Source organism: Coenobita brevimanus, chromosome 64 (assembly GCF_032717465.1).
Source record: "Coenobita brevimanus isolate Jiangsu-jjx chromosome 64, ASM3271746v2, whole genome shotgun sequence".
Taxonomy (NCBI): Eukaryota; Metazoa; Arthropoda; class Malacostraca; order Decapoda; family Coenobitidae; genus Coenobita; species Coenobita brevimanus.
Genome location: NC_137017.1, coordinates 1,645,019 through 1,670,841, shown reverse-complemented (window position 1 = coordinate 1,670,841; position 25,823 = coordinate 1,645,019). Strand labels below are relative to the sequence as shown.

General features: G+C 39.5%; 1 protein-coding gene across 6 annotated transcripts in view; it reads left to right on the top strand.

Annotated features, from left to right (window-relative positions):
• Positions 1-19,323, top strand: part of LOC145404587 (small ribosomal subunit protein mS37) — a 43,238-nt gene extending 23,915 nt beyond the window's left edge. For all 6 annotated transcript variants that reach the window (XM_080276104.1, XM_080276102.1, XM_080276100.1 and 3 more), the window contains exons 2-4: positions 5,984-6,146; positions 15,073-15,191; positions 18,787-19,323. In XM_080276104.1, the coding sequence (XP_080132230.1) occupies positions 5,990-6,146; positions 15,073-15,191; positions 18,787-18,903 (393 nt within the window). In that variant the 5' untranslated portion in view covers positions 5,984-5,989 and the 3' untranslated portion in view covers positions 18,904-19,323. The remainder of the gene's footprint in view (positions 1-5,983; positions 6,147-15,072; positions 15,192-18,786) is intronic.
• Positions 19,324-25,823: the final 6,500 nt, after the last annotated feature.

Sequence of the window (25,823 nt, the reverse complement as noted above, 5' to 3'; positions counted from 1 at the left end):
CTTCTGCCCTTTTCAGGTGGCTTTATATTGAGTGACAAGCCTAATGGTTTCCTGTAAGCCAGGAAACCATTTACAACACCAGGTGGTAAACATATAACCAACCCATACGTGTTCCCTATGTGTCAGCAAGTGGGTTGGTGGAGGGTTACTGCCCCTCCCCATAAAACAACAAACTCCAAGACAAATGGCCACCCCTTATGGGATTTTGGCATCTGGCTTTATGTAGATAGATAGATCATTGTGATAGTTTTAAAAAGTTGTGGAAATGCTTAATTTTGAAGATACCAACTATACAACCTCACCAATTTTACAGGCAGACTGAAGCAACAGCCCACAGTTTGGGTTGATTTGGCTTCAAAGTCAGTCACTAATCATTCATCCCTGATAACTTAACCTAACCTAATGCAACCTAACATAACCCAGCCTAATCGTAACGATGTGGGGATAAATGAGTTTCATGCCCAAATCAACCCATTACCCTCTGTAGGACATCACTGCCTATGTCAACAAACGATGTTGTTTTGTAACCTGAATGTTATTTCCACAGAATTTAGGTGTCATAAATGATTTATACAATCTTTAGTAACATGAATGTTATTTCTGCAGAAGTTGAGTGTCATAAATAAAATTATACAGTTATGAAAGATAATCTCTGTCATAAAGTTGTCATAATTTGTCATGGGAGCTCTCCTGTGGTTTATCCAAAGGGATAAATACTGTACAAAGGAAAAGGTGTAAAAGAAGTGTGTGGCAGTCATATGGAATATGTTAAAAGTAGCTATATGGAGTAAATGGAAAGCTGTTGAATACCGTGTAGTAGGTATGAGGGTGCAAGGGCTGCCGTGTGTGTGTGGATGGTGAACTGAGTGAATATTTCTATCATGGATATGTTATGTCTCCATGGTTGTTCAGTTTGTACTGTATATGGATGGAGTTACCGTATAAAAGAGATACAGGGTAGGCAGTAGATGTTGGAGTGGCCCTAATGGGAGAGGACAGCATTTGGAAACTTCATGTTCTGTTGTTTGGAGATGATACTGCATTGTTAAGTGAAGATGAAGGGGAACTGCGAGGCTTGGTAAATGAGTCTGGGAGCGTACCATATGTAAGAAACGGAATCTAAAGGTGAATATAGGGAAGAGTAAAGTGGTTGTCAAGAAAAATGAAGTCATTGAATGTACAGTGAGGCTGGATTGTGAGGAAATGGAAAATGTGAGTGCATTTAAGCACTTGGGTAGTGTGATGAGGAAGGATGGAAGGTTAGAGGATGTAGTGCTTGAAAGGGTACAACTGGGAAGAAAGGTTGCTGGTTCTTTGAAAGCAGTGATAAGAAACAGGGAAGTGAAAATGGAAGTAAAAAAAAGTCTCTGCATGATTTTGTGATAGCTACTCACTCTAATGTATGGAAGTGAAGCTTGGACCCTATTGGAAGGGCACAAGTCAAGAGTGAGAGCAGTGGGAATGAGCTATTTGATAGGAGCATGTGGAGGTACATGGAGAGATAGACTGACAAATGAGGAAATGAAGGAAAATCGTGGTGTGGATGTGATAGAAAGTGTTAGGAGAAATATATACATTGAGGTGGTTTGGCCATATAGAGAGGATGGAGAACAAGAGACTGCTGTGGAGAGTATGTGAGTGAGGTGGAGGGTGGAAGAGGGAGAGGGAGATCGAGGATGAGACGGAGGGATGGAGTGGAGAGGTAGCCATATAACAAAGGGGGTGTAAGTTGGGGGGAGGGAATCGAAATGGCAGAGGACAGGGTGACAAGGAGGCAATTTGTTTGTAGTCACTGCTTAAAAAAAGATTAGGGTGTCTGGCTATAGATAGGCAGCCTTCATTAACCTATTCACTACAACAGGGGTATCATGCTGGTTGCAGCCCATAATTGTTTTGGACGTGTACCTGTATTTCAGTTACTACTGATGTGCAATGGATGTTCTGCCTGCAGTACAAGAAAAAGTGGTGTGATTTTATGAGTGTTGCAGAATACAGCACTTTAAAATAACCAAACTCCTATTTCTGGTACCGGTACTACTGATGTTCATTGGATGTGCTGCCTGCAGTACAAGTAGTACCGCTAGTAGTTTGAAATTATGAAAGTTGCAAATTACAGTCTTGTAGTTGTAACTGAAATAAAAGTAAAATTTCAATTTCATCTCAGGTTTTGAACATGAGGCTATATCTTGTGTATTACATATATGTAACGGAAATGCAACAAAGAAAATTTGTGAATAGATGAGACTAAAATTACACCAGAGTTATCAAATCATGCATATGACTGATTCCTCCAAAAATACAGGTTAATTTTTGCATTTGAGTTTGACAGGACTGTGGATGTACAGGAATGATGCTAAGCATAAGTTGCAGCTGGCAGCCTGTGTTTGGACTGTGGATGTACAGGAATGATGCTAAGCATAAGTTGCAGCTGGCAGCCTGTGTTCACCTCCCCCCTCCCAAAAGCTTGCAACTTTTTCTTGTAGATCAGTTGTTATAGCTACATGTTTACATCATCAAACTGAAGATGTCATGGTGTGATGTATTAGTTATAGTTGCTACTGCTCTTCTGATATAAGGGGCAGCAGGATGTTCACTCTAAATTATTAGATATACTGAATTACTGATTATGGTTGTAGCAGTACTAATTTATATATGCCAGAAAACATATGTACTGTTTTCCGGTATCATCATCATCATCATCATCAGCCATTGAGTGTCCACTGCAGGACCGACCTATCCCTACCAAAGGAGGGACGATACAGCCACTGTATCTCTACCCAGTGGCTTAGACTGTCCGATAGAGACTGTATGTAGGGTGAGAAGTGCTTGTGAGTGTAATTGTAATGTTGGATTGGCTTTGGATGTGTGAACCAAGTGTACCGTAATTGGCCCGCCTTAAGCTGACTGGGTGCAAGCATACTAGTATGCGACACGTTCAACCACAATACCCCTTGTTTCCGCCAAAGCCAAGGATGAGATGGAGGGATGGGGTGGAGAGGTATATGAGAGAGGGGGGGTGTGAGTTGGGAGCAGGGCAGTGAAATGGCGGGGGACAGGGTGACGTGGAGGCGAATTGTTTGTGGCCACCCCAAACGGGATTGAGGCGTCTGGCAATAGATAGATAGAATTTTATTGAAAATAAAATAAATAAAGCATTTTGCATTGGCCTGCTTGTTTGTCATTACTGAATATATTACATAAAAATCTATTAGCAACATTGATAAAGCCAAAACACTTGAGTACTTAAGGATTTGTCCCTGTCTCTTGTGACATGACTTGTACAGTTGTACTGGACCCTTGCCAGGGCCTGACACTGTAGAATGTTAACTTGGAAATTTGCTGGGTTAATTGACTTTATATAGGTAGATAGATGATACATGACTCAAGGTTATTTATGGTATTAAACCAATATCCATAATTATTATATACCTCACCTGGTGTTGAAGGGATGCCTTCATGTGATGGCACCAATACAGGTACAACCAGAGAGCTTTGCTGCAGGGCTATGCTGTATAAATATGGTATTCCTTAGCACCCTTTCCATCCCCCCAAATGAGATTGGACTGCAGAACAACTTCAGCCTGCAGTCCCACAGGTTTACTTTAAGATGAGCCTGGGCCACACCATCACAATATGTGATTACTATAGCTTTAATAATGCTTCTTTTTAACATATCTCCTAGTTGCACCCTCCCTATCCCCCAAAATGATGGTGGACTGCAAAACAGCTTCAGCCTGCAGTCTAGTGGGTTGACTTTAAGATTAGCTTGGGCCACACCATCACATTATGTGATTACTATAGCTTTAATAATGCTTCTTTTTAACATACTGTAAAACACCCTAGCATCGGACATATTTTATGTGTTTTAATGAATAACTCTGTGTAAAATGGTGCAATTTTATCCCTGTTGGTGTCATGTGGTAGCCAGGGACAGTACCTACTGAATCTATATAATAAATAAAATTAACCACGCTAAACTTTTTTTTTATATTTTTTTTTTTCAAGTGTCCGAAGTTAGGAATAAATTTCATTACTTCGGACAGCTCTTCTAAACTTCGGACATCCAAGTATTTGCCCTTCAAACATGAGAATGGTTAATAGCACCTGTCTCTGGACACACTGACCAAACTTCGGACACTTTAAAGTTTTTTAAAAAAATGTCAAAAAAATTACTGGGCACTCGTGGCCCAAGTTATACATATATAAAGGGAAATATCCAAACATATCTTCTTTTTTGAGCTCATAATTTGAAATCACATTAAGATGCATCATATCACATTGTAGTGAGGTAGTCTGGCCATAAATATAACTAAGAACTCTTCAGAAACTTTTTCAGACGAAAAAATTATATACAATGCATTGCATATTTTCCAAACTGTAAGGGGAACTGATCTCTCTTTCCTAAACAAAACTTCACCTAATTATCAAGTAGCTACCTCACTGACTCAACAAATGCATACTGAAATAACATAATATAATGTTAAACACTTCTTACTGGTTCCAATGACACCCACACACCCATTAACACGCACACAAATCAATAGACACACGCACACACAGGCACATGTTATGAAGGCACCATGGAATGTATTAACGAGCAACACACTTTAGTCTTATACACACACACACACACACACATACATATATACATACATACACACACACACACACACACACACACACACACATACAGAAACAAACATCCCAAATAGGCCTGTGGTTGTAAACACACACACACACACACACTTGCTGGCACAGTGGTAACGTTCCCGCTTGCCAACTGGTGGACGGGAGTTCGTGCCTCGCTCAGGTTGCGAAAAGTTTCACTGACGAAGTGGGTGGTTACTGTTCCCCTGCAGCAAGGGGACGGGTGTGTGCGTGTGTGAAGGTCACAGCCTTGCCCTTAGATCGGACTATATGAGCTCTCAGCTCCCTTCCGGGAGGGTAAAAGCTGACGCTCACACACACACACACACACACACACACACACACACTTTCGTATGAGGCCTGTGCTTGTAAAACACACACACACACACACACACACACACACACACACACACACACACACACACCTATTGTCTGTATTTTTCCAGTAATTTGTCTGTCTGAATTTAGGATTTTTTTTTTTTTTTTTTTTTTTGAAAAATAGAGATATTCATTAAAACAGTCATAGCAAGATGATGCATGTATATATTTTAAAACAGTTTACTGCCCAGTACTTACAACACTTTTCCACATATAATCGTACTAATTATGTTCTTACAACTGAAACTGTTTGTTCTGTGTGAACCAAGTTTTGCAGGGTTAAAATAATGTCGATTTTTTTACCATTTGATTCATAAATTTTTTTCACCCACACATATTCAAGCTACTTTAATAGGACTTATACGTAATAATCTTTAAAGATTACCCTACCTACCCATATCAATATTTTTTGCAAATATTGCACTCTCTTCCAATAAACTTCAATTATTACATTTTTTCGCAAAACGTCCGAAGTTTGGGCACTGTCCGAAGTTACGGTGTTTTACGGTATCTCCTAGTTTGCAAATTCACAAGCCAAATCACCCTTTGAAGAATATCAGTTGAGTAATTTTACTTTTGTCATACTTTGATTATAATTTGTTGTTAATTTTAGAAATCTGATTCTTAAAAATTAAAATTTATATTTTAAAAAAATCCAGCCCTGCTCAGAATTGTGTGATATGATGACTGTGACTAGAATCTAACTTCAGCATGATTGTAGCAAGACTCTACTGAAATTAGTAGTCCTGCAACCATGCCAAATCTCTGTGGTTGTATTAGTACTTCGTATTGTATATTATTCAGAGAAAGTTTACAAATGTTCTGATGTCAAGTATGTACTGGTACTGTAAAATCATATTTTTTAAAAGTTACCTCGAATGGTGAAGAATTATTTGGAAACTTATGAAGTACAATTCATGCAGTTCCTTACTGAACACAATTCTTTAACTCTTTTTAGATCACCATGCATCTGACTCCACTAAATTTGGGCACTCAGTATCTAATCAACAATCTTCGGCCCAAAAATGGTCGGAGACCTACCAGACGACCATTTCCCTTCACAAGCGCCCTTCCTCTCTCTCTGAATGATCAGGTGTCAGGCAAGAGTGACAAAGAACAAAGTAAGTACTGTAATGGGTTTTTAGTATATGGAGCCTCTTGTTATACACATTACTCCTGTTGGTTTAAAAAAAAGTAAACATACTTCAGCTGTCTCAGTTATAAACTTGCCCCATTAAATTAACCCTTAAGCCCCTCAGTTGGATGACTTATTCTTAAATTTTATTATTGTTACTTCCAAAAGACTGTACCCAGCTTAGGAAACATCTCTTGTTCTGAAAGGAGTAATGAAGAGTGTTTTTAACCCTTCCAGTGTAGAAGCTCTCCTGTGAATTAAATAATAATAATAATATTCTATCTATCTATCTCTTGCCAAACGCCATAATCCCGGAAGAGGTGGCCATTTGACTTTGAGTTATTTGTTTTACGGGGAGAGGCACTAACCCTACGCCAACCCACTTGCTGACACGTAGGGAGCACATATGGTTTGGTTATATGGTTACCACTCAGCGTTGTAAATGGTTTCTTGGCTTACAGGAAACCATTTGGCTTGTCACTCAATGAAAAGCCACCTGTAAAGGAAAGAAAAGCAGTAAGAAGTGACAGGAAAGATGGGAGAAATAAGAAGAGAGGTCGGCAGGCACAGAAAAAGAATGATAAAGGCTAAGGAAGAAGTAGGCAGCACTACAGCAAGTGAGTGGATGATGGTTGCTACCACCTAATAATAATAATAACAATAATGATGGTAAGAAGAAGAAGAAGAAAAAAAAAACACTGGGGTGAGTCTGTTAAAATGATTTCCATCCTCAAGAATGCAAAATTTTTGTCGCAAGACACATCTGTATCCCAAGTGTCATGCCACCCAGTACTTACCACAAACAGTTACCTGTATACAGTATATCTTGCTAAGCTCTTCCATTGTATTAAACATCAGAGAGGGGTTACGACAGCTTATCAGAGAGGAAAAGGAATTCTTGACAAATTGTATTCACTTCAGATTTTGAACCTGCTTAGACTGTACAGTGTTTTTACTACAGATTTCAGGATATGTCTAAATTCAGAGTTGAAAAGACTGCAAGCACTGACCATTTTGTCTTATCCTCCAGACAGAGGATGTACCGGTGTTAGTTTTATTCTTTCTGCCGTCAAGCACATTGTTAGATTCGGGGGAAGGCCTCATACAGTGAGTTAATGGAGAGAAAATCTCTCCTAATCTAAATTCAGTATAACTGTCTGTAGGTGGCAGAAATGAAACTTAAGAATACCTCACAGTAATTTCAGATGCAAAGTTTTGTAGTATCTTAACCCAGGGTGAAATTAGTTGGAAGACTTAGGCGTGTTCCATAACAAGAGCAGTGAATGGTTTTAGTTTCATATTTAATTTAAAAATTTGTAACAATTTATTCAGGAGGTAAACAGTGATTGGCACATTCAGTGTAAATCTCACCCACAAGAAAGATGACAGTGACCTTGGAATGGAATTTTTCTTGGGTGTATATAAAAAGTATACATCACCCTAATGCAAAAAATCTCTTGGATAAATCTTTTTGAGCATGTCCAAAGTTCTGTATGTCAGTTTAGAGAGAAAAGTGTATAAAAAAGGGGAGGGGGGGATCCTGGGTCTGTGCCAGTTTTCCATCACATGGGAAGGGTTGGAAATAGTCAGGTATAGTATAGTACACTAGTTCCAGTTATGCACCAAGTAAATCATTGGAAGTCTCTTCTCCATTCATCCATCATCCAATCCTATGTCGCCCCACGAGGAGCGTAGGAACTCAGGGCTAGGCAAGTTGGTCCTGACATTTAAGACAAGAGTGATCAGCCTCACTTATCTCTGAGTAGTATTACTTGAGCAATAAACCCCAACCATCCCTTGGGTATAAACCTACACAGGCTCATTCCGAGTGGGGCACCATAATTACCCACTAACCACCAGGTGCCATAATTTGGTTATGTGGTGATGAAGATTTTTAACTCAGAAACACTTGATCTGATGACCAAAAATCAACATACAGTAATCCCTCCAATATCCAATGTAATAGAGCCAAAGGCATGTCTGGATAGTGATCCTGTCTGGATATTGGGCCCCAACCTCCTGGACTTGTACTTATGGACTGACCCTAACTCAGAAAAACACCTATACAACTCCCTCTGGACATGCATAGCACCTATTTAAGACCAAATCATACCAATAAGTGACATAAAAGACTGAAATAAATGCAAAAGAACCATAAAATGAGGTTTTAGAGGTGAATTTATACAATATTAAACATTCTGGGTACTTACAACAAGACCCTGGCTCCTGGACTGGTTTGAACTGCCAGTTTGCAGTCCACAGTTAATCCTTTGCACTCTAAATTCTAATTTCTTAACACTGCACAACACTGTAAATTCCCATGTGTTCTGGTGGCGAGGTATTGCAGTTTATTCACTGTTTATTAACAAAAAACGAGCACCTGTGGCTTGCATTGCTATAAGCATCTGCTCTCGATCGGAGTTAGGCTGTGACTGTTGATGATGGTGGGGTAACAGAGTTGCCAGATCACAACGGCCACATTACAAAACTCCTCAATTTTCATTAAAATTTTTAATTTTCATTACCAAATTCGTAAAGCTAGCATCTATTCTTCACTAATTATATACACAAGTGGAAATACTGTACATGTAATCACTCTTTTTATAATTAACAGCATGTTGATTATTATCACGCTCTATAGGCTACCAAATTAATCAGAGAGAGCAAACAATCCACCATCTCCATCCTGTGCATCCTCATACATGTGAAAAATCTGTTTGGTATTGTATTATTCTGATTCAGTACCAAACGAATTTTTCATTACCAAATTGGCCTACATTTGGTAATGAAAAATACCAAATGGCAACCCTGACAGGGGAGGGGGGAGGGGGGAGGAAGGAAGGGGTGAAGGGACCATGGTGTAACAGCTGTTTGGTGCCATGCGGCAATTTCAAATTACGGGTGGGAAAAAAAGTCAGATTTTTTTCGAATTTTTTGCAGTTTTTAGCCCATTTTGGGAATATTGGATCCAGGGATGAAAATGTGCAGTTATGGGGATGTCCAGAAAATGGGCGTCTCGATATTGGAGGGATTACTTAAAAAAAAAAAAAAAATCTGAAAACAATGACTCAGGGAAGGTAACTGGGCTGATAAGAATTGATGCAGTGGGGGGTTAATTCTTCCCTAAGTCATGCGATTCTTAATTCACGTACCCAGTGTATAGCATACTGAATAACCTTCCCTCTCACATGTTTACGTTTATATATTCACAACATCCGGGGAATTCTGGATTACATAAATATCAGTTTACTATTAGGAAAAATTACAGGATCCGTTTCATACATCTACACGTACAACTGTAGTATGCAAGGTGAACTGAGAGGATTAAGGAAGCAAAATGTGTGAATGGAGTATTCAGTGAAAGTGGAAAAGCAGATCTGTGGCAGATGACATGAACAAAAAAGGCCCCTGATATGAAGACGTAATGAAGAACTAGCATCAAGCCATAATATGACAATATGGCACTGTGGGAGAAGAGGGAAAATGAAGGCGAGAAGAAACACGGAAATATCAAGAGGAGAGGTAGGACAGAGGGGCAGAAGAGGACAGTAAAGAGAGAGAGACTGGAGACAAAAAGGCCCTTTTAATCGCCTCTTATGACAAGCAGGGATACTGGGGAAGCATTCTTTCCCAGCCCCTGATATGAGCATTTATTACATAATGATAATTCAGTGTTACAAGGTTGACAATTATAGGACAATTTGATCTTTTGAGTACTGAAAATTTTATGTTAAAATCATCAGGTGAGAGTATGAGAATCAGTTAGGAAGTGCACACAAAGAAATGCCTCCACCTTTCACAGTCGCAATCTCTCAGGCCTTGGTGAGATACTAAGCCAACCCAGGTGATGGTGAAGTGACTAAAGTGTGGTTCAACCTCAGTGAGCTGGGACAGCATTCATGTATACACTGTCCAGTAGAGTTGTGATTTAAGACAGCAAAAATAATGTTCATACAGTAACATGAGCATTAAATTTCTCCCTTCATTATTTAATAACAATAATATTCAGTTGTGCTAGAGAAACAAATTGGGTGCATTTAGGTGTCTGATTTCCAGATGGTTGCATTTGTTTACATCCTTTGCATTGTGCTTTAGTCACTGCTAGGATTCCGTGACCCAAGCCCACCCATGTGACCCATGTCCCAAACCTGCTTGCCACAGCCTCATTGTTGTGTTGACTGTTGTAGCTAGATTTCTCTCTCTCTCTCTCTCTCTCATTTTATCCCAGAACCCTGACCATGCACTTCCAAACTTAGCTGTGATGTCAAAGTGCCCAGAAAGTGCTGCTTCATGCAGTGAAAATATTAACAACACAGGAAAAGCATTTACTCTTGAGGAAAATGTAAAAGTATTCAACGAAGCAGTGGGTGGTCTGGGAGCTTACCTCGAGTGAGATGAGAGTCAGATTTGTGCATTCAGAAAAATGAGTTGCTTGTGTTCACAGTGTAGATAGGTCTATTTTTGTTAAGTGATAAAAACTTTAAAGTGGTTAATGATAAGGAAGCTGTGAAATTTATGAATTCTCACATTTAGTGCAATGAATGTGAAGAGGGTTTTGCATCTGATTTTTTTATATGTGGCAAGTTTACATGTTGACATCAGAAGTTAAGCAAAATAATTATGTGAGGTAATTTCTTGTGAATTATGATACGCTTTCAAATTTATATTGCTTAGTTGATGTGTTTCAAGGTTGCTGCACTCATGATTACTATACAGGTTGTGCAGTCACTAGCTAGAGTTCAGAGTTTGTGGACATGGTTGCAATTCCAGTGGCATTTCCTGTGGGTGTTTTGTTTTCATTACGAAAGATTATGCATTATTATAGATCGTCTGTTAATTTTGTTTGTTTTAGAAATAACAAACTTTAATTCTTGTTTTAAATTGTCTTGCTTAGCTTTATAGGTGTAAGCTGGCAGTACGGTAGTCAAACACCGAATCCCCCATTTCTTAGAGGTTATGTGCTCCATTATATAAGCATTCACTTAACGAGCAGATTTCCATAAATGGAACTGCCTGTGGCATTAAGACCCCCCCTGTAGTTGTTGGGAAGCTGCTTGTGGTCTTGCAGGGATGTTAACAGGAATGTAAGGAACAGACTGGTTGGATACAGAGGTTGGAAGAGTAGTGAAAGAATCATAATCATCATCCGGACCTCCTTTCCCACTCTTGGGCAGGGTGAGGAGTAGCAACATCCAGACAGCTAAAGTTTGCCCAGTTCAGTGGGCCATGCTTCCATTCACTTATCATTCAAGCCTTCAAAATCCTGGCTCCATCTGATAGGCCAAAAAAATTTCACCATGTTCTGTACTTTCACATATACCTATCACCATGTTCTGTAGCTTCACTTATAGCTATCTGATTGAGCCAGTCCAAACACTGTCCCATTAAAAGGGATGCCAAATCCCAGGTTGGGCACTTCTTTGCACAAAATTCATCCAGCCAGCTCGATCTCTTGTCAGTCCCTTAGCCTCACCAACTTCATACCTCTCTTCCTCAAATACTCATCCACCATATCCATCTACCCTCTTCTTGGCCTACCTCGCCTCCTTCCTCCTTCAAATTCACTCAGATATACCTTTTTCACCACTCTGTTGTCATCCATTCTTTCCTCATGACCATAGCATCTCAGTACACTTTCTTTGATTCTGGTGTCCACAGACTTCCTCACTCTGCATCTTATATGAATCACATCATTTCGTATCCTATCCACTCTCTGTACTCCACATACATTCCTTAGCAGTCCCATCTCCACTGCTGTTACTCCTGACTTTTCATTTTCATGCCACACCATAGTCTCACATCCGTAAGTTAAAGTTGGCACCAGCACTCCTTCGTGTAAGCCTCATGCACTTGCAACACTCAAACATCTGTTTCTCATCAAGACCTTCATAACACCAGCTACTTCCTTTCCTTGTGTCACTCTACTTTCCACATCTTTTGCACATTTTTCCTTCTTTTCTGTCAATGTACCCAGGTATTTTAACTTTCTTACCAATTCCAGTCTCTCTCCAATCACTGTAACATCACACTAGGAGTCACCTTCTCTCTCAATACCCATCACTACACTCTTTTCTTTATTTACTTTCAAGGCCTGATGCCCGCAGACATCTACAAAATTCTGCACTAGTGTGCCAAGCTCATGTCCAGTATGTCTGGTGTTTGCAAGTAGCACTGCTTTGTCAGAATACAAAAAATTTAAGATATTCCATCCATCACCATTCATTACTAACATCATCCCTCTCTCCATGACTTGTGTTTTTACTTCTCTCATCACCCCATCCATATATATATTGAACAAGCATGGGGACATCGCACAACCTTGTCACACACCCGCGTTGATCATGAATCATTCAGTTAAATGCCGATTTACCCTTACACATTGCTCACTACCATCATAAAAACTCTTGATGGCACCTAGCAGCTTAACATCTACACCATACATGCACAAAACCTTCCACAGTCCTTATCTGTCTCCTTTGTCATATGCTTTTTCCAGATCCATAGATGCCATATACACCTTATAGTCATTCTCACAAGCCATCTCCACTGTCTCACTGCAAATATTTAATCCACACATCCTCTGCCACTCCTGAAGCCATCCTGTTTGTCACGCACTAGGACTTCTGATATTTCTCGTACTTTCCCTGTAATATTATTCCATATACCTTTCCTACAACACTCAATAGACTTATGCCATGATAATTCTTGCACTCACTTTACCCACCTTTATTTTTGTACAGGGGTACAATCACTGCCTTTTTCCACCCTACTGGCACAGTTTCACACATCCATGCCTTTGTACATATCTCCAACAAGCACTTCATTGTGTTCTCTCCACTACACTTAATCATCTCTGCACACACCTCATCAACCTGAGCTGCTTTCATTTTTTAGCCGCTTCACAGTGTTCTTCACCTTTGCAAGTATCGTGTTTCCAGACACTGCATTTCTTCTGTGTACACTCACAAAACCAGTCATGTTATGTCGTTATGCTCTCGCCATTCCCATTCATCAGGCTTTCAAAATATTCTTTCCATCTGGTTCTAACTTCATCCCCATGGATTAATAATGTACCACTTACATCCTTCACACTTTGACATTTCATCCCACTGTCACGTCTACCTTTCTTCACCTTATTGCAGAATAATTTCATATTTTCAGAGTAATTTGCATTCATTTTTCTTCCTAGATCATCATTTACCTCCTCTTTTTTCCTCTTCACTGGTTCTTTTTACATGCTTCTTGCTCTCAATATATTCAGTTATTTCAACTGAACCCCCGTCCTGTATCCTCTCTAGCCACTTCTTCCTCTTTTCCTCCACTGCTCTCTTAACCTCTTCATCCCACCATGCCGTACCCTTCTTCTTTGTTGTTACACTTTCCACACCACACACTGCTTTAGTATTCCTAACTAAGGAATCCCTATATGCATTCCACAAGCTGTCCAGATCCATTTCATTCCAATTCACTGATTCTAACTCCAGTAACTCCTCCCTTACTTTGGCCCAGTATTCATCTGCCATTTCTTTGGTCCTTGGCTTCTCAACTTTCATTCTCTTTCCCTGACTGCCCTCTCTCTTGGTGCACCTCACTCCTCTCAGCTTGATCTTGCATACCACAGAATATGATCTGACAATCCTCTACATCATCCTCTCACTGCCCTCATATCAGCAACACTTCCCAGGATCGATTTCTCTATGAGCACGTAATCAATCAGGCTCCATTCAACACGATCTCCATTCCCTCTATACCATGTATTTATGTGCATCTTTGTGATTGAAATGAGAATTACAAATGCACAGCCTCCTTTCCTGACGTGTCCGTCAGTCGCTTTCCATTATCATTATCTCTTGGTACTCTGATGTATTACAGTATTACCCATTATATCGTTCCCAGGACCAGTGCCTACTCTCTCATTCATGATGTCCATTACAAATGCTTTATAACTCCTGGGCATTTCTCCCACTGCTTCATCCAGCTCATCCCAAAACCTGTCTTTCTCTGTCTCACTCCTGTCATCACACTGCATACCCTACAATCACTGCCACTTTTACCTTCTCAAACTTTAACTTGGCATACATACATCTTAAGCTGACACATTCCACTCTGCCACACTTCATTCATCAACAAAGCAACCCCTTCCTTGCATCTTCCTTGCCCATTCATGCCCGACCTCATTCATTTTACAACCTCCCACTCCTCCACTTCACATCCTTTCATCTTTGCTTCACACAGTGCCATCACAGCATATCTCACACTCTTGACCGCATTCACTACTTCCACCATCTTGCTCTCCTCATTCACACTGCTCACATTCCACATTGCCATGCGAATCTTCCCATTTGGTCGGGGCCCTGGGGAGGTATTGGGCCCTCCGAGGCTCTCCAAAATGTCTGCCATGACTTAGTGATTTTAGACAGGGTGGCTTTAGGAGTGGCAAAGAATGTGTGGATCATATATTTGCAGTGAGACAGAGAGTGAAGGCATGTCAGAAGGGCTACAAGGTGTTTATGGCATTTATGGATCTGGAAAAAGCATACAACGAAGTAGGCAGAGAAGTATTGTGGAAGGTTTTGCACATGTGTGGTGTAGATGTAAGCTGCTAGGTGCCATCAAGAGTTTCTGTGATGGTAGTGAGGCATGTTTAAAGATCAATTGGCATCTAAGTGAATGGTTCACGATCATTGTGTGCGTGTGACAAGGTTGTGGGATGACCCCATGCTCGTTCAATATACTGTGTGTATATATATATAGTTAACACACCTTCATAAAATCATCATGCAGCCTTTGTTGTCAAGCCACATTGTAAAGAAGGCCTTCATTGCACCAGTTACTTTCTGTTCAGGGCTATCTTGTATCCATAACACTACTTTTAGTCCTGTACACACAACTTACCAATTTCTTCTTTTCAGATGTTGCGTGTCTTCAGGAAATGTCTGTTTTGTTTGCTTGCATGAAGCATAATGACTTTTTGCAAGCTTTATGTTCCAAGGAAATTGAATCCTTCCAGACATGTCATAAAAATTTCATGGTGAGTCTGAAATTACAGTCTGTATCAGATATACAGTATATTTTACTATACACTCACTCCAAAAAAATATAAGAAAAAATTCTCTGCAAGTCACTGTGACACATTTGATGTATGTTTGTGAGGTATGAGATGGACCAGGCCGAGAAAGGGTAGACCTGCATGCCACACAGTTGCCAGTACACAGAAATGTAAGAAAAATCCAGCCATTTGGCAATAAAATGTTACATAGGCATATACACTCAATCCTCATAAATCGCAGCAATTTGGGTCTGGACCACTGCCGTGATTTACAGATTCCGTGATTTATGAATAATAACTCGTATGTGAAAAATTAATTTGGGTCTGGACTTTGGCCAACCCACCCCCACAGCACCCTACCTACACCTGTCTAGGCACCATCAAACACAAAAATACAAATTTAGGAATATTCAATGCATGTATTAAATAGAAATAAGCAATGTTAAGGGATCTCACCTTAATCCTATGACGAAATTGCTTAAGTGAATGGAATGGGGTGGTGTTGGGAAGAACTTAAAACCTCTCAGCACTCGTTCTTCCCAAACTCATTCGCCAGCTTTGAAAACTTCTCTCCCTTCTCAACACGATGAATGAGCTCCAAACGTTCACCGTACGACAACGGTGGCAGCTTCTTGACGTCATACAGCTTAGAGCGCTTCATCGGGGGGTCGGGAGCGGCCATGGGAGGTAGGAGGCGGGGGGAAGTTGCACAAAAAAGGCGACGGTCTGTAGTGTGTGGACTGGTGAGACAAGAACAACAACATGGTGGCATTAGTATGCACACTTGCCACCAAGGACGCGCGGTGATTGGTTGTTGGGTCGTGATTTTCAGTCTGACTGCCACGGTTTACGGTTCTCCTCGGAAAAGGCTCACTTGGGTGCCTAGTTCCGCGATTTTCGTTACTTAACAGTGATTTAAGGTTGCCAGCAGTCTCACAGCCACTTAGCTGTGATTTACGAATCCGTGCTTTATGAAACGCGCGATTTACGAGGATTGGGTGTAATTTAAATGATCATGTTAATTACTGTGACAGGAAAAGTATATGGTAGGATATGTATTGACAGAGTTTGGGAAATAACCGAGGAATTAGTTGGAGGAGAACAGGGACATTTCAGGAAGGGAACAAGTTGTGTAGATTAGATATTTATTCTAAGGTGTTTGGTTTAAAAAGTTTCTAGAGAAGGTAAAGACATTATATGGGGCCATAACTGATTCTGAGAAAGCATATGACAGGGTGGATAGACACAACGTTGAAAATATTTAAAATATATAGAGTAAATGGGAAGTTGTTGAATGCCGTGAAGAGTATGTTTGAGGCAGTGGTATTAGGGCGCTAGGGCTGCATTGTGTGTGGATAGTGAACTGAATGAATTTTTCCTTCTGAATGTTGGATTGAAATTGGGATGTCATGTCCTCATGGTTGTTCAGTTGTATATGCAGTGAGCTATAAGTGGGGTACACGGTAGGGCAGTGGATGTTGGAGTGGCCCTAATGAAAGAGGGCATCGTTTGGAAACTCCAGTTCTGTTGTTTGCCAGTGATACTATATTGTTAAGTGAAGATGAAGGGGAACTGCAAGGCTTGGTGAATGAGGTTGGAAAAGTATGTGAAAAACGGATCTTAAAGTGATTGTAGGAGAGTCAAATTGTGGTTTTTGAGAGAAATGAAGTACAGTAATGGAATGCATAGTGAGGCTGGATGGTGAGGAAATGGAAAATGAGAGTGCATTAAGTACCTGGGGTATTGATGAGTAAGTATGGAAGATTAGAGGATGAAGTACCTGAAAGGGTACAGCAGGGAAGAAAGGTTGCTGGTTCATTGAAAGCAGTGATAAGAAATATGGAAGTGAGAGTGGAAGTAAAAAAGTCTCTGCATGTTAGTAAAGTACAATGATACCCACACTCACCTATGGAAGTGAAGTTTGGACGTTGTTGGAAGGATGCAAGTCAAGAGTGAAAGCAGTGGAAATGAATTATTTGAGAGGAGCATATGGAGTTGTATGGAGGGACAGACTGACAAATGAGGAAGTGAAGAAGCATCATGGTGTGGATGTGGATGTGACAGAAAGTCTTAGGAGAAATACACTGAGGTAGTTTGGCCATGTGGAGAGAATGAGAGTGAACTTGTAAAAATAAATAATTTTTTAGACATATACCTGTACAGTAAACAGTGTGCATGGTAATGTTTAATTGATATAGTGGTCTTGAAATCAACTCTGAGAATATGCTATACACCTAGCATTGCATCAGACACTTTATGTGAGTTCCCTCAAATATTTATAATTCCCTATGATAAGGGTAGTTTTGTCAAGTTGAGACATACAGGATTCATAGTGTAAAGCTTGTTTAATAATAAGAGGCACTGTTATGAACACAGTACTGTAATACTCTGTAATGAAGTTTATCCTGTATTGTTTCAGGGTGTCCTCTTTTACACAGCATTACTTCACATTGTTCAATTAGTTTTGGTATATGCCAATATTGTTTAGGTTCTTAGGAACACCACAATTCAACCTTGTTATCCATTCGGTACAAAATAGTTCTACATTTTGCAACAGCACGAAACACGCCATGTTTGGTGGTAATCTATCCATCCATCATCCAGGCCTATGCCACCCCATGAAGAGCATGGGACCCTGAGGCTAGGCAAGTTGGTCCTGACATTTAAGATAAGAGTGACCAGCCTCACTCATCCCTGAGTGGCATTACCTGAGCAATAAACCCCAACCACCCCATGGACATAAACCTACTGGCTCAATCCAATTGGAGCATCTTAATTACCAGCTATACCACCAGGCACCATGATTTGGTTATATGGTTACCACCCAGCGTAGTAAATGGTTCCCTGGTGTACACGAACCCATTTGGCTTGTCACTCAGTGAAGAGTCACCCATAGACAGAAGGAAGAGGAAAGAGTAAAGGAAAGAAAGACAGAAGAGAGAGTGTAAAGTCATCTGTAGGCAGAAAGAAGAGGAAAGAATGAGGGAGAGAAAGATGGAAGAGGAAGGAAGGGAGAGAGGAAAGGGCAGACACCCAAAGCAGCACTACATCGAGTGAGTGGATGGTGAGTGCCCCTGCCTACCACAACATACAGTATACAACAGCTACCATGCAGTGTTTACAGTCAATGGAGTCTACCTATCAGTGGATATTTGTTGAGTGGTTGGTGGGGGTGCTCACCATTCACTCAGTGTAGTGCTGCCCTCAGGTGACTGCCCTTTCTTTTCCTTCCTTCTTTCCCTCCTTCCTCTTCTGTCTTAATCTTTCATTCTTTCCCCTTCCTTCTGAGTAAGGGTGACTCTGCACTGAGTGACAAGCCAAATGGTATCCTGTACACCAGGAAACCATTTACTATGCTGGGTGGTAACCTTATAATCAAATTATGGCACCTGATGGTTAATTGGGCAATTAAGGCACTAACTTTTCAGATACATTTTGGAATGAGTGTACATAATTTTTAAAGTTTACCTATATTGTCTTAATGGGTTATAATGAACAATTGCTGTACTGTACATATGAACATATTGTGATTACTGCATCAGTTTAACCTAACACATGTGTTACACTGTAATTTCAGCATACACAGAGGATGAAACAGGAGCAAGAAAAACAGGGGCTGCTTGTTCCAGGTGCGAAGAAATTGTCCCACAAGCAGCTAAATTACCTACTGAAGAAATATCCTCAACCCAAATAAATGGGGTAAGCACTTGGTAATTAAAGAGTGGCACTGACTAGGAGCTTACATGTGATGGTGCTGTGCACCCTGGGTGGAACAGTTGTGGCATCCACCTGGGAGCCAAACCGCCTCGTATTTCCATGCATCTCACAACGCGAATAACTCCAGTCCAGCTGTATTGTCTACCACACAGCAGCAGTTGCTTACCTATGGTTGACAATTCTGCTTAGCCAGACAGACCATGGCTGAGTAACAACAATAATAATAATGAAAGTGTAACACAAAATAAATTGTCTAATATAGCTACTCTGCCTTTTACTAGCATTTCATTATGTGTACCAGTAAAATTTTTGTTAAATAGTACAGCTAAACACATGTACTGTATATTTTCAAACAAGTGACTAATGTTCTAAATTATAAAATACTTGTAGCTTCTTATGTTTTATTTTGCCACAATTTCCCATAATAGTGAAGACAATGAAAAAATTAACACAGAGAAGGGAGGAATCACTGGGAAGAACATTGGATCAGAATTTCATCGGATTATCTTAACAGTAATGTCTGTTATCAAGGGCTATAATGGATACTCTGTACGCATGCAACAAATATACCTAGATATTCAGATCTACAGATCAGCATACTGAATTCTTAGTATCGTATTATGTACACCACTGTAGCATCAGCAGGACAGCCTAATGTGCTGAATAGTGCAATGAAAATTAGGGCATGATCAGTACAGTATTTGTTACTTTATGACTGACTTATTGGAAAGCCCATAATGATTGAACTTTGAGAAAATTATGAAGCAAGTCAACTGCTAAGGTCATTAGTATGTAAATTTAATGAAAAGATAACACAAAATGTTATTAACCTTTACCCTCATTCTATTTTTCTCTAACAAATTTATTTATGAAGCCTGACAGGAAATAAGTATCATGAATGTCCCAATTTCATTTGAAAATGACTACAGTATTTCCATATGTTTACTAGTGAACATTTATAATGATGAGACATACTTGCTGTGTACAGAACACTGCAATACACAGTATCATGCAAAGAAGTCTGCTGTCATTTGCAACTGTCAGTGCTGTATTGTACTTAATGAGGATCTACTACCTATTCGTGAGACAGTAAAACCTCAATATAACGGACTTCAATAGACCGGAATTCGCTTTTATCGGACTTGAGGAGCTACCAGACAAAATTCCTATATATCGGAAAAAGTCTGATAAAGCCAGAAGCAGTCCAGACTGCCTGACCACTTCAGCTATGTTCATCACAATAAGGTAAATAAAAGACATGTTTATCAGTGTACAGTACAGTACTGTATTATTATATATATTACACCATTTGATTACTGTGGTGAAGGTATAATACAGAACAGTACAGCAATGGTAGTGAAAACAGTTTAAAATCCGTTGGTGCAATCCGGACTAATGTCTGATATATCGGAAAAAGTCCAGATTAGCAGGGGGAAGTTCGGATGTCGTTTTTATCAGAATTTTGCTTTTTTCGGAATGGCTTTGGCCCCAATTAGTCCGTTATAGTGAGGTCTTACTGTATCTGGTTTATGACAGACAGAGCTTGAAAATACAATCCAACACTTTACATATTTTTAAAATCCCCAACAAACATAATAATTAGTGAGCCAATGATATATTCATGCAAACACTTGGCATTTACCATGTAAGTGCTTCTACTTTTGACTAACAGGGTGGTACTATAATAATGTTACTCCACTTGATTTCTTTTAATAAATTAATGTTGGGTTCAGTACTATGGCAAAACAATATTACAGTACACCAAACTGCACTATACTGGCACTTAGAATAATGATAATTAGTGTGTACAGTATTATTAACCAATTACTGTAACACAGGCACACCATATGCATTTGTAAATATACCAATTGATTGTATGAATAGAACAAGCCAAGTATGTGAAGGTAAGACTTGGCAAAATTAAGTCCTTTTCACAGAGGCAATGCCTTAACTCTAAGAGGGGTGTGCATGTCATCAAACTACATTACAGGTATATGCATCTGTCCTTGTGGGTTGAATGGTATTTGCTGGCTTGTGTTACATGTCACTACACCAAGGCCTCAAGGAACATGTTACAGTAATTAGTAAACACCCCCCCCCCTTTAAAAAAAAAATCAAGAACATCAACACAATTGGAATATTATGTTACTTTAGGTGGAAGTAGTTAGGTGTGTGTATTTACCTATTTGTATTTACCTATTTGTAGTATACAGGAATTGAGCAATGCTCGTGTTGTCCTGTCTCCATATTCACATTTATCAAGTCTACCTTTACACACATGAATGTTTTTCTCATGCACCACCTCTTTGTCTAAGTCGTTCCAAATATTTAAGTATTTACCTAATATACCTAATTGTGATATACACGGAATGTACTATGCTCGTGGGTTTCCGTCGCTGTTTCTCAATAAGTCAGATTTAGCTTTAAAGTCGTTTAAGTTTTTAGACTGGACGATCTCCTTGTCCAGGCTATTCCATACGTCTATACTTCTATAAGGAAAGCTATATTTCTTGATATCCTTCAAGCAGCTAGACTTTTTCAATTTCATTCCGTGTCCTCTTGTTGCTCTCTTATCCCATACAAACAGATCGTCTTTGTCAATTTTATCTACTCCCACCATGGTCCTGAACACTGCAATCATGTCTCCCCTCTTTCTCCTTTCCTCTAATGAAGGCAAATCCAGTTTTTCCAGCCTCTCTCTGTATGACAGGTCTGTCAGACTGGGGACCATCTTGGTTTCTGTTCTTTGTATTCTCTCAATCTTGTTTATATCTTTCTTTTTGTGTGGGGACCACACTACCGCTGCATATTCTAACCTGGGGCGGATCATGGCCACTATCAATTTTTTCATCATCTCCTCATCCATATAGTGTGTGTGTGTGTGTGTGTGTGTGTGTGTGTGTGTGTGTGTACAGCACACTGCAATAACATTTATGTTGGCAAGGTGTTCTGGATATCTTTCAAATACTGTATATAAATATATATATATATATATATATGAAAAAAGGTGACTCACTGAGTAGCCAGAAGCAGTCAAGCCTTTATAATGGTTTTCCTACTCTGGCATGTTTTTCTTTAATGTACTAACTTGAGAGAAGCAGAGAGACACATTAATTGAGGCCTTGGTGTATATACATTGGGTAAATCATAAGCACTCAGTTCTGTATCTTCCTTCTCAGAAACATATGGGCAGTTATACTAAACAGCAATGGCAATATGCTACAAAATGGTGCAGCAAATAGATTATAAAATTAATATAAAGTTCAAGCTATTACTCAAAGGTATGAAAGAAATACAGTAATTAAACTGGTTACCTCTGTTCTGGTAGTAATTACTAATGACTATTATTTGCTTGACCTATATGTTATTAACATTTACTATTCATGAGATGTTGTTAAAAAACAAATCCAGTATGAAACATGAAGAAACAAGGCCAGTCGTTAAACATGAAGAAACAAGGCCAGTCGTTAGATGTCATATGAAATCAGAGCAGGACAAATGGAATAAACATTATCTGGCAACCAGTAGAAAACAAAATCTTGGCTTAACATGAACGTACAAACCAGCGTGACGTATGACATTGTGATTATGAAAACTCCACTCTTCAGTTTTACCATTCAGAGATTAGTTGAACTTGTTTAGGACTAAAAACCTGTAATAAGTAATAAAATGACTTGTGTAAGATGTAAGCTTACCAGTACGTCAACTTCACAGGAGAAGGTAATATTTTGATTTGACACACATCTCTAGCATTTTATTACTTAGTTTCCAGCCTATGCATGAGTGATTTACTGTGTGATTGTGGTTTACATATTTGGAGTAAGACCTCTCTATGTAAGGATTTGGTGTACAGCAAGACCTCCAGTTTTACTGTAATTAGGTAACCACCTGGTAATTACTAAGTTATTATTCAAATCTGCCATACAGATGAAACATTATTTAAATCAGGTGCACTGCTGTAAGATGTTAAGAAATTATAAGTTTTTCCCATTTACTCACTTCTACTCTTAACTTCAACAGTACTTCTGAATAACATTACCACATAAAGCAGACACTGTACCTGTATACTGTATTACTGCCTTCCTTAAAAGGAGCTCATTCAGTATAACAGACTACAAACTTCAATTCAATGTCATTAAGTTATTCACAGTGCTTCTACTTCACTTCATACCTTATGCATAATATTACATGAAAATTATACAACAACAAAAAAATTTGTGAATTATGACTTGTATCTTGGAATACACTTTCATTAACAGTTTAGTCTCAGAGTGTTATTTTTATCCACAAAGTATTTCATTAAATTACCCCCTTGAAAGCCATCGATGATATCTGATGGAAGATCCCATTAGTCATTACATATCTCTTTGAATACTCGTCATTTTTTTTTTTTCTTAAGTCTTATTTTCCCCCACTGTGATGTATACTTTATTAACTGAACATCTCAATGCATTGTTTCATAAATACAGTACCTGGATCTTATTAAAATGTCATAACTTAAGTAAAGTTAATTTCAAACTGTTTCTTCAATAACACAATTACTTGTACAGTACTTTTTTAACCTCAGATTTTGTTTTTTTTTTGTATTACTTTTAAATGTATATTTAGATTACAAATCAGTAGGATGGAAGTTGTGGAAGTAATGAAGAAAGTTAAAATGGGGAAAGCCCCAGGAATTGATGAAGTGTGTGGTGAAATGCTGAAGCATGGGGGAGAGATGGTAGTAGAATGGATATGGAAGATGTGCAGATTGGCCGGGGAGGAAGGTAGAGTCCCGGAGGATTGGAAGTCAGGTATAATTATTCCCCTTTACAAAGGAAAAGGGGAAAAAGAAGTGTGGGGTAATCATAGGGGCGTTTGTCTTCTTAGTGTAATAGGAAAAGTATATGGTAGGGTACTTCTGGACAGAGTTAGGGAAATAACAAAGAAATTAGAATAGGGAGGTTTTAGGAAGGGAAGAGGTCATGTAGATCAGATATTCATTCTTAGATCTTTAGTGGAAAATTTTCTAGAAAAGGGAATGAAGTTGTATGTGGCCTTCATGGATTTAGAGAAAGCATATGACAGGGTGGATAGACAAGGACTGTGGAAAGTATTAACCCGTTAACTGCTCTATACAGCCTGAGCTGTTCCGAGTGCGACTGCTCAATACAGCCCTGGCTGCGCAGGTGAATTTTGAATATAGTGCCATGGTGACCAAGGCCAACCCATGCATGCAGGTTTGAGCCTTCAAAACCGAAACCAAAAAAGGAAACAAATACCATACATTCCAATAGGGAATCAGACCCTTCGATGTTCATCCATGGCTTTACCAAGGTAAATATTGAGCTAATATTTTGTTACTATATACTTTGGCATGTGTTCTCTTAATTCCTAAGACAAAATTTGGCCTTTGGGAAATTTCATTTTTACCCCTATGTCTGCGCACCACGGACACCTCTAAAAAACCGTCATGCGCAATTAACGGGTTAAGAATATATGGAGTAGATGTGAAGGGTATGTGTGAGGATGGTGCTAATGCTGCAGTGCGTGTGGATAGTGAACTGAGTGAATTTTTCTATTTGAAGGTTGGATTGAAACAAGTATGTGTCATGTCTCCATGGTTGTTCAATCTGCACATGGATGGGGTTATAAAAGAGATACAAGGTAGGGCATTGGATGTTGGACCAGTCCTAATGAGAGAGGGCAGTGTTTGGAAGCTACCTGTACTGTTGTTTGCAAATGATACTGTGTTGCTACGTGAAGACGAAGGGTAGCTGCAAGGCTTGGTGGATGAGTTAGGGAGTGTGTGTAAGAAACGGAATCTAAAGGTGAATGTAGGGAAGAGTAATGTTATGGTCTTTTGACAGAAGTGAAGTCAGTGAATGTACAGTGAGGCTGGATGGTGAGGAAATGGAAAATGTGAGTGCATTTAAGTACTTGGGTAGTGTGATGAGTAAGGATGGAAGATTAGATGAAGTGCTTGAAAGTGTGCAACAGGGAAGAAAGGTTGCTGGTTCCTTGAAAGCAGTGATAAGAAACAGGGAAGTGAGCATGGAAGTGAAAAAGTTACTACATGACAGTATTGTGATACCAACTCAAACATGTGGAAATGAAGCTTGGACCTTGTTGGAAGGACAGAAGTCAAGAGTGAGTGCAGTGAAAATAAGTTCTTGGAGAGGAGCATGTGGAGTCACATGGAGAGACTGATAAATGAGGAAGTGAAGGAGCATTGTGGTGTGGATGTGGATGTGATAGGAAGTGTTAGGAGAAACGCGTTGCGATGGTTTAGGCGTGGAGAGGATGGAGCGCGAGAGACTGATGGGGAGAGTATATGTGAGGTGGAGGGAGAGGGAGATGGAGGGGGAGGCCAAGGATGAGATGGAGGGATGGAGTGGAGAGGTATATGAGAGAGGGGAGTTTGAGCTGGAAGCAGGGCAATGAAATGGCGGGGGACAAAGCAACATGGAGGCAACTTGTTTGTGGCCACCCCTTACGGGATTAAGGCATCTGGCAATAGATAGCTAGACAGACAATACTATATTCAACAGGGGTCTTCTTTTTGAACAATATTATGCATGAATGTGTTAATATCACATGATATAAATGTCAAAGAAGATTTCTGTTTGTCCATTATTACATATGATTTATGAATTATATACTACAACACAAAATCTAAGAAAAATTCAAGGGTGAGGAATAATCTCTCAAACAATTCAAGTTCATCTGAAAAGACACCGAGACAAAAATGCCACTAATTGTTTTCTACTGGTACCATTTAATTTTACAATTTTTTTTTTACATCAGATGAGGGAATGTAAAAACAAATAAAATGTTCTAAAATATCATCTCTGTCTCTATTGCCAGACCCCTTAATCCCGTAAGGGGTGGCCACAAACAAATTGCCTCCATGTTGCA